The sequence below is a fragment of the Sphaerodactylus townsendi genome, linkage group LG04 (assembly GCF_021028975.2).
Source record: "Sphaerodactylus townsendi isolate TG3544 linkage group LG04, MPM_Stown_v2.3, whole genome shotgun sequence".
Lineage (NCBI taxonomy): Eukaryota > Metazoa > Chordata > Lepidosauria > Squamata > Sphaerodactylidae > Sphaerodactylus > Sphaerodactylus townsendi.
In genome coordinates, this window is record NC_059428.1 from 45,089,376 (window position 1) to 45,099,687 (window position 10,312).

The 10,312-nt window shown below is 40.7% G+C and overlaps 1 protein-coding gene across 2 annotated transcripts in view; it reads right to left on the reverse strand.

Annotated features, from left to right (window-relative positions):
* Positions 1 to 8,424, reverse strand: part of IFT57 (intraflagellar transport 57) — a 29,561-nt gene extending 21,137 nt beyond the window's left edge. The window contains exons 1-3 of one of the 2 annotated variants that reach the window (XM_048493159.1): positions 8,188 to 8,424; positions 3,265 to 3,427; positions 1,095 to 1,213 (exon numbers count right to left, since the gene is read on the reverse strand). In XM_048493159.1, coding sequence (XP_048349116.1) covers positions 1,095 to 1,213; positions 3,265 to 3,427; positions 8,188 to 8,348 — 443 coding nt within the window. In that variant the 5' untranslated portion in view covers positions 8,349 to 8,424. The remainder of the gene's footprint in view (positions 1 to 1,094; positions 1,214 to 3,264; positions 3,428 to 8,187) is intronic. The other variant, XM_048493158.1, reaches the window with a different exon arrangement.
* Positions 8,425 to 10,312: the final 1,888 nt, after the last annotated feature.

A 10,312-nucleotide genomic window follows, 5' to 3' on the forward strand; every position in this document is an offset into this window, starting at 1 on the left:
CACCTGCAACACTGATTCATAAAGAGACCCAGAATTACCACAATCATACAGCCCAACATTGTGATTAAATGCAGATTACAAGTTATTTGCAACAATGGCAACCAGTGTATATATAAACTGATTCATGAAGATCAGATGGGTTTTGTACCTAAAAGATGCATGAAAGATAGTTTGATTTGTACTTGATGCTACTGAATTTGTTAAATCTAAGAAGAAAGCAGCATTCATTTTGGGGAGCATGGAGAAAGCTTTTGGTAAAATTTCAAGGATTTTTATGTTACAAACACTAGAGCATTTGAAATGTGGACTCAGATTTTTAGTTGGAAACAGAAAATATACAGCAAGCAAAAAGCAAGAATATTAATTAACAGCATTCTTACAGAGGAACTGAAAAGGGAACATGACAAGGTTGTCCAATGTCCATGATTATTTATTTTGGCTTACTTGAACTTTTGGTGACAAAGATCAGACAAGACCAAAGAATTGGAAGTTTGCAAATAGATGGAGAAGAATTCAATATAAAAAGCTATACAGTTGATGTAGTATTATCTATAAGTAACTCTTAACTATCAGCAAAATATTTGATGGACCAAATATTCTTGGATTGTTTGGTTATTTTTCAGGATATAAAGTTAATAGATTGAAAACAAACAAGAAGAAACAGATATTGAAAAGCTACTGGACATGATGTCCTATCTCATAAGGTAAAATATCTGGAAGTCAATCTGAATGGACAAAATGATACCTTATACAAAGAGAATTATGCAGTAACATGGAAAGAAATACAAGAAGATTTACAAAGATGCCCCAAACTGAGATTACCTTGGCTAGGAAATTTGCCAGTGTTAAATAAATGTATTTGGCGCAATAACAATCCAAGAATAAGATTTAGGGTGAAAAAGAGAAGTTTTAGCCATGTCTAAAATTAAATTATATTACCAAGCTGAAGGACTTCAACGAATTTCTGATTGAATGGAAAACCCAGATCGAATGAAAGCATTTTGATATGGCCTCCTCATGCTGTTCTGTTTTCTCATTTTGTACAATTAGCACCTGACTCATCTAAACAGTAGTGTTTTCATAAACAACTGTACCTTCTCCAGTTATAGGATGTGCGTTTCAAGGCTTCTTCAGCTAGACAATCAAGAACATAACAAGCTTGCTCTCCATACCCTGCCTTTAATTTTGAAGGAGGAAAATCCACAGATCTCCCCTGAAAACAAAAGGACACACGATTATCAGCTTACTAGCTAGATTTTCTTCTTTCACCAAAGGCTGCTTCACGTGTTCCTGTTAGTCATTCAGGGACTATATGTGCTTGTGTGAATGAGAAACCACAAATGAAATGTCACAAGACAGAATTTATGTATTGTCACATCACCTGAAAAACAATGATGCTCAATGAAGCCCATTCACAAATCCTTCTGTAAGCTTTCAAGCAATAAAAAATTGAGATATACATAGATGAGCAAACCACGCCCATAACATTCAAAAGCCATTCATGTAGATTTACATTTTAATTTTCCACATGAATGTGCTGCTCAAATAAGAGCCAAGACACTTTGTCATTTCTCCATAGCCTTTTAGTAATGTGTCATGGCAACAAGTCACAGGATGCTGTTCTCTGAACATTCCTTTCACGTTCTTGAATCAGAGCTAATTTCTTCAGAAACAGCTTAATCTTGGTTTGATATGATGTCTGACTGACAAATAATGGTGCAGGATCAGCTACAGAGCTGAAAATGGAAAACGCAGTAGTCTGAAGTAAGTTTGCAGAACATGTGCAAACTGTTATTTAGCACAGTATCTTAATATACAGTCAAGGTCCATAGGATTCTGCATCAGGGGAATGAATTCAGTAAAGGGAAAGATCAGAGAACAGAAGCAAAAGCTGACAAACCATTCCAAAAACAGCGATTAGCTTATCATACATACATAATCTCAAAACCACAGTCTGAGATCTACGCTACGGGCTAGCGCAAATCATAGTTCGGCATTATGTCTGAATTGAGTCCTAGTCATAGGCAGCCAATCCACATGGGGGAGGGGGACTGCAGAGGAAATGGCGGAGGGATGCGCTGAAGCATTTGCCCCTTCTGCTGTGTAAGGGGCAGCCAAGTTGGCATAGGGGCAAATGTGCCAGCAGCTGGCTGCCCCTCTGTTTGAAACTCAGAAGTCTGAGGTGTTGCTGAGCCATGCTGGCATCTTGAGCAGATGCAAGCATTGGGGAGGGGCAGGCCAGAGGTGGAGTCAATGTTTCAGCTGGGAATGCTAGTCCCAGGCTCTGGGTCTTATGCCTCACTTTTGTGCAGAACAAGCCATTCAAGTCAATGGGGCAATTCGGGTGGTGGAAGGGATTTCCAGTTTCCTTCCCTGCCCCGCTGCCTGAAAGCTCCTTTGGAGGTGGTGCGGCACATCCTTTGCCATGCCACTTCTGCCTGCCACAGCGATCAAAATTGCACTGTTGGGCATACAGTGTGCGTGCTAAGTTTTATTTCTAACAATGTATGAAATGTCGTGTCAAACTGATAGCCCATTTAGAAGAGGAGTTTGGATTTCTCTCCTGAAAGGAATCTCAAAAAGTCTTACAAACTCCTTCATCTCCTCACAAAAGACAAGTTGTGAGGTTAAGTGGGACTTCTCAGAGAACTGTGGCTAGCCCAAGGTTACCCAGCAGGTTTCATGTGAAGGAGTAGGGGAACAAATCCAGTTCACCCGATAACATTCTGTCACTCACACAGTTCTCAAGATTAGAGTCCACCACTCGTAACCACTACACCACACTGGCTCTCAATAGTCTTCCATACCTGAAGCAGACAGTGATGAAAATTCCCTAACCTTTAATATTATGTGCAATATCATTTAATGTTAGCCTTGTAAAGGGAGGATTTTGACACTAGCAGATTCAATCTTTTCAGAAAGCCATTTACTAGGGGCTATTACAACATTTTTAGGGCAATGAGTCCACAGCTAAGTAGGTGTCCTTGGAAGAACTTCTCTTTGCTTCTCTTAAACCCCACTGCCTATCAATTTGATTCATCAGTTTTACATTTTACATTATGCACAATTTTAACATTCTCAAGCATTTCTGTCTAAATGTAACAACTTGAAATTTATCAAGCCTCCACAAGGTCTGAGGCCTTTAAAAGAAGATATACGTCCATTATGCATTATAAGCCTTGAGCCCACAAAAATACTGATAACACTGTGAGAATCCAAACATTAATTCAGAACCATTGTTTTTTACTTAAAGTAACAGCTTACAAAGGATCGCAGTTCTGAGAGTATGCTGGATATGGTTGCATTTGGATCATCATATTCTTGTGGCTGTTCAAAGGGATGTCCTGCTTTATTAATCAGCCAAGCAGCCAAAGTGCAGAACATGTAGAACTGTTCACCTGGGTTAGTGGGCAATGCAAAGTAGTGCCTGTTTCAAAATAAAAAGGAGCAAGGATTAGTCTGCCTAGACTAGAAAAAAAAATCTTATTTTTCTAGCTAAACCAGTGCTTCTGTATGCTGATCCCCGCTCCCCCAAATTGCTTTCTCCAAGGATGACATTCTAGGGTGACATTTCACTGACAGATGTGCTCATTTCTTTGCAGTATTTTCAGGATCTTATGTCACTACTGGTTATGCCTTCTACTGCGTATGTAAAACCTACTGAAAATGAGTGTCATTCAAAGGCTAAAAATGCAATTCCCAAGAATACCCTAGCCAAACACTTGACAGACAAAAAAGAATCCTATTATCTGATAGTTTATAAATCTCTGTAGAGTTCTTCCACCTTCTGTGGAAGAATGCTGCACAGATTCACACAGTTTTATATCGTTAAAAAAGCAGGCTTTTTACAAGTGATACAAAACCAAAATCGATAAATAAAAACAGTACAACGTAATGGTACATTCTTAACTATACCTCCCTTACCACTCAGTCTCTAAGAGACAGGAAACAAAATATATACTTGTCTAAAAGTACACTTACATATGTTGTGGCCAAACAACAATTTTTGAAATGTTTTAGAGTTGTTCTCTTTCAGATGTCTTTGGGAAAGCAGGGCTTTTTTGATGGATAGCTGGTTGCTCAAAGCTTTATGTATGTACCACCTCTGGCATTTAGCTAGCCATAACCCCTTGAGAAGACATTTTCCCATGGATAGTATTTATTTCTGTTAAGGATCCTTATATAATTAAAGTTACATAGGAAGTGAAGGTAGGATTCTTTAAAAAGCTTCTTGGCCTTAGACTTGAAATACTGACACAAAGCCAGAAAACTTGCATAAAGAACACTCCATGTTGTTAATTCTATATATACCTTCTCTACATAAGGACATGTAACCATTCAATGAAACTATATCTTCTGGGGAAAGTCTGAAATCTTTCGCCACTCTTGACACCAAGATGAAAACTCACAAAAAGATTTTTCTCAACAAAACACATTACATTTGCCTCCTCAGGCCACAGGAAAGTCTAAAACCCATTTATGGTTTAAGTGATAGCCTTACCTCCACACTTTACAAAAAGTTACTATTTCATAAATAGCATTTCTAAATTCTCACAATATTGCTAGATAATGAAAGAATAACATTATGGTACCTTGGGGCTGTTAACTGATGTACTGAGATACTTTGTGGCTCTAATACGAATATTTTTTTAACACATTTCTGCAGAGTCAGTTATTTTCCATGACCGACTGCTTCAAAAAAAATCCTGCTCATGTGAGCAGTTTAACTTACATGAGCAGTGTAACATCACTGATCAAGGCACAATTTCTGTGAACTGGAAAACTGCAAGTTGCAAGGAGAAGGGATGATTTTTATGTTGGTCAGTTCAGTGTTACAGAACCCACAAGGAGACCAGTCATGAGATAATTTTTTTGATCATGTCACCAGTTGTTTACTACTAAAACAAATGCAGTTTACCCCAAAATACAAAAATCCCATTTGGCATTCTCCTTAATGACTCATAAAGAAGCATTTGGAACACATACTGCATGCAGTGACATTTGCGCAAAACCTGTAAGTTCTGTATCTACATATATAAACAAGACAGACATAAGGGGAGCATCTCCAAGCACTTGTGGAAGGCATCTCATTTCCCCCCCTCCCATACTTTCACTTGCTTGAAAGCCCCCCATAGTGTCACTACTTTTCCTGCTTCTTTCCAGCTACCAGCCAACCTAAATTATCTGCCTTCCTACCTTTAGTTTTCTCTTTCTCTCCCCTGGTGGCCTCTGTCCCCAAAAGACTATGTGTGGTATGGTGCCTGCCTCCAGGTCAGGACCATGTGCATGGTGGGGAACCCTCAAAGATTTAGGTGACATACCTCTCTTTCCCCTGTAGCCAGCACCCCATTCCAGTTCTAATTTCCCTTCCATATCCTCACTTTCCCCTGTTTCCTCCTCTCCTATCCATTCACCAACCATTCCAGCTTTTTTCTGCTTCCCCATTTTCAGCTATATTTACTTCATTTGAACCATTATGTTCTCCACTATGTGGCCACAAATCAGTTAACAGCCTTCCCCTCCATGTTATTTTCGCAATAATCCTGTGAGATATATTAGGTTGAGAGCATGTGACTGGCTCAAGGTCACTCAATGATCACTGGGAATTGAGCCCTACTCTCCCAGATCCTTGCTTTGAACATCTAACCACAATCATACTGGCGTTAGAGTGGTGGCTGCTGTTAAACAGTGGTAAGTTGCCAGGCCTAGGTGAGTCACATGTACAATTTGCCCATGATTGTTGGAAGGCCTGTACCCAAGAGTCTCTCTCAACAGTCAAAACACCCTTGGAAAGGGCCTGCCTCCTCCCCTCTGATTTGAATTGACACAAACCAAGGATTCAGTTAGCAAGCCTACAACAGCCACAGAGGGCATTTGTTTCTTAAGGCTACAGGTGCAGGCTTCTATTACTGGGGGGAGGGGGTCTTAAACCACCCCCCAGTGTGATAGTGTGTGTATACTTTAGATGTCAGGCCTTCTGTAAACCTAAGGCTTTTCCCAGGTTTACAGAAAAAGCTGACTTGTCTGTTCACATCTCCAGTCTCCGGATTGAAGAATGCCCAGATTTGGCCATATTGAGAATTACGTATACTAATGATACAACTTACTTTTATTATATTTGAGCATCCATTCAACTTGAAATGATGACATGGATGGCACTGGTGAAGGGGATCAGAAAGATTATAAAACACAAATCAAGAAGCAATTGATGTATTCAAATGTTAGGAAAAGTTGACCAGGTTAATCTCCATGTTCTAAGGTACTTTTAGTTTCAGAGAATTGAACATACCCTTTCCCTCCCGGACAAGGTCTAGAGGCTGTTTTAAAAAGTGGAAGGTCAAACTGTCAAGAGCCTGTAATCAATGCTGGGCATCATATGAATAATGCACACTGTTCCTTGAATATTGCTTCGATTTGAACCACTAGAGGATTGATATTTAAGAGCTGAGTTTGCAGAAAGCCTGAGTGGCCATACTTTAATTTATTCCATGTTTACTGCTACAATGACAAAGTTACAAGCATAATAGTATGATCAAACTAATTAATATAACTAATACTTTGTTTTATTTTTCTGCCTCCAAATGGAAGAGTGCTAGTGACAAGGAAAATTAAACAGATTTAGAATAGAATGTCCATACTTCACAGACCTAGATGCAATGGACTGTAGTTAAATTCTCAAGAAGAAAATTTCAAATTACTGACAACTTCAACCTTTAAGACTCTCAGTGCGACTCTGAAACATCTAAACTCTTGCCATACACATCAAAAGTGATAAAGCACAATCCTTGGCAGATATTTCTTTGGCAACTTAACTGATAACTCCTCTTACCGGTCATATGCAGCTCCACTAGAACTTACGGTGTAATACACACAGTGAAACTAGGAACAGGTCCAATATTACATACTTTGTTGTTGTTCTTTTCATAACCAACTTTGATTTTGCAGTCTCACAATGCCATCCTAAGCAAAATGTGACTTTTCTAAGTCCACTGAAGTCAATGGACTTTAAGGGGTGTAATTCCTCCAAGGATGCAACTCAGCCATCCACAGGGACAATCATTATGTCAGGAAAATCATGTATAAGCAGACAGATGTCCACACATTTAGGACACAAACACTACTAGAGAAATCGAACAATATATAGAATACTTTGCATATTTTTAAAGGCCCCATTTATCCACAAAGAACTGACATTATTACTTTCCACTACACAATGAAACTGAGAGGTAGGTCTCATGACCCCCAATGAAGACCCTAGTTACTAATTCACAAAGAAAAGCAAGCACCAGCACTTGGCACATTGGTCCAGAGTAATCCTCATCTCCCAAAATCACATGCTATTGCACTTTTCTGCCACCAAGAATACCAGATGTCCCACATTTCAAGGGCGCTCCAAAACACATACATTCAACCTATTCAATGCAAGACACTACTTCCAGCACAATCTTTTAACCATGTCATAGAAAGACAACTGACTTAACAGAACTTTCTTTCAAGCAGATGGGTACTGCACTGTAGCTGTACACTAACTCATGCAAGTTTTATGAATAAATAAATAAAGAACACAGAAGCTGAAACAAACATGAAATACACATGCCTTGCAAATCCTATTGCTATTTCAGGCTACAACCCTAAACACACATAGAAGCGAGCATGTCCCACTGGACTTACTGTACGGGGCTACTTTCAATGGTTAAGGGGCAGAGTGGTGCATTGGCTAGAATACTGAGCTAGGATTGGGTATGTCCTAAATTTAAATCCCCACTTGGTGATGAAGTCTACAGCTAACCTTGAGTCAGGGGTTTTTCCTCAGCGTAACCTACCATGCAGCATTTGTGTATGCATATGTGGGAGAGAACCATATTGATAAACCTCAAAAGATATCAGAGGAGAACCTGCACTCAGAGGAGAACCTGCATGTGCAAATGAACTATCACAGAACTTTCCCATCACCTGACAGTCTTGGACATGAGGTTGCACACGCGAGTTAGCTCACACGTTCACCCCTCCAACCCTCCAAACTACACCAAGTGAGGAACAAGCAAATGATCTACCAGATCCACGACATTCTTAACCCCCCATCCCCCACCCACCCCGCCCCAGTCATTCGTGGCCTCGACTCAGTATCCAGAAAGGAGGAGGCCCAAAAGGGCAAGGCAAAGAGCGAGGCCTGCTTTCTCGCCTCACCTGGAAGGGGGTCTCATGTTGTGACTCCGCAGCGCCGACTCCTCGTAATTGAGCAACTTCAGCTTCTCCAGCAAGTCCTCCATCATGACGAACATGCGATAAACCGCGCCGGGACCCCGCTCGGCGACCGAGTCCCCCTCTTCCGCGGCCGCCATGACCATCCCGCAGACCCTAAGCGCACCCCGCCGGTCTCCGCCGCTTCCAAGTTGCCACCACAACGCCTAGGCAGAAACGTCAGCGGCGGCGTAACCGCGGAAACAGGCCCCGCCTTGCAAATGGTCTCTCGCCAATCGCGTCCTTCATCAGAGCCTCCCTCCCTGTTGGATGCGCATGCGTGAGGTTGTAGAACTGTGATCTAAGGTTGCTTTCTGATTCGTCCTTTTCGGCTCGAACTGGAACAGTGTTACAAAACAATGCAGTTTCTGGGCCCAAGAGAAAAGGAAGGATAACCACCAGTGGAAAAACAAATGTTATAAAAAGAATGGGCACGTTAAAGTGCTTGGCACGTTAAAAAGTCCCCCCCCCCCAAAAAAAGTATCCCACTTAACAGCTGCAACATGATTAGCATTTGCCCAGTACATTTTATTTTAAAGTCATTTGAGGGGGAGTTTTCTTTCAAAGTACTTGCAATAGCATGGTTACTTTCATGTACACAGCTTAGCAAGCAAACAAATAACCACGCATCAAGTCTATAATGTGTCCAGAAAAGCCCTGGCATAGGTTCATCTATTCCACAAAAAAACACATCTCACATTCTGCAGTATGCACTCACCTTTCCAATATTTAGTCTTTGGATATTTCACAGATGAAAACGGAACTTGACCTGAGCCCGGCCTCTGGTTGGAGTAAGGTGAGATAAAAATTGTGTTAAAGTAAAACTGCTTTTAACACTTCTGTTTATAATCATCAGTGGTGAGAGCCAGGTAATGTTACAAAGTCCATAGGGGTGACATGGCTAAGTGAGGTTTCTAAATCATGCATGGAGTGATCAATAAAGCCTTTTCTCCCTCTTCAGCCGTGCTGGGGTACTTCCAAGGTACTTCCTTGGCCTCTATACACTCTATGTGGCATCAATATGGGAAATTCTTGGAAATTTGGTGATGGAGTCTGTGGAGGGCAGTTTGGGGCAGGGTTCTCTGCAGGGTATACAGTCCATTCCAAAGCAGCCATGTTCTCTAGGGGAACTGATCTCTAGTCTGAAAATAATTTTAATTGCAGGGACCACCCAGAGGTTGGCAGTCCTAACTTTGGATCAGAAATACACTTGGAATTCCATGCTAGGAACCTAATTTCCAGATGATCAGGATCCCAATTCAAATCAAGACCATGACATTCAGGGAGAAAGGATTTAAGGCTCCCCCATGTCATTTTTTTTTTACCAGAACTAGTTCTAGTGAGGTACTGGTGGCCCCATTGGGGCAACATGCACATAGCCATCAATATAAGTTTTTCCAATGGGCAAATAACAGGCTGTTTCAGAGCAGAAAGATGGGGCAAGGGGGAGAATTGGGACTGTCTTTGACTAGGAACTAGGTTCTCCTTGGGAACACATCTATCAAAAAGTCCTCAAGGATGACATGTAAACTTTATAATGTGTGTGAGTTCTTAGACATATAACCACATGCCACAATTATTCTATTACAAATGGTGTGTTAGATGATGGTGTATAGATTTGAGTTCTGGTTCAATGCTATTTGCTCTTGAACAAAAAAAATCTCGAACCCCTGAAAAAATGAATTAAAATTGGGCAACTTATTAGATGGTAATCATTACACAGAAATGCCCTGTTTTGCTCTATACTGAAATGCAACTTCCCATGAAATGAAAGCTGGGAGTAAACAATAGCAAGGGCAAGATGTCAACAGGAAACCAACTGCTACAACTGCCTCTTCCTGTTCTCCCCTTCCTCCCTTTTTCATTGCTTTCCCCTTTTTGTCATTTTCCTTCCCTCCTCTTTTCTTTTAATGAATGGGCTGCAATTAAGAGTGGATGGGCTGCAGTGATGTAGATGGATGTGTTGTATGAGACCCTGTTGGAATGTAGGATTTTGATGGGCACCAAACACTTGTATTTTTAAGACAACTCTTTATTGATTCGTTGGTTATTATATTATATTAATTTATTT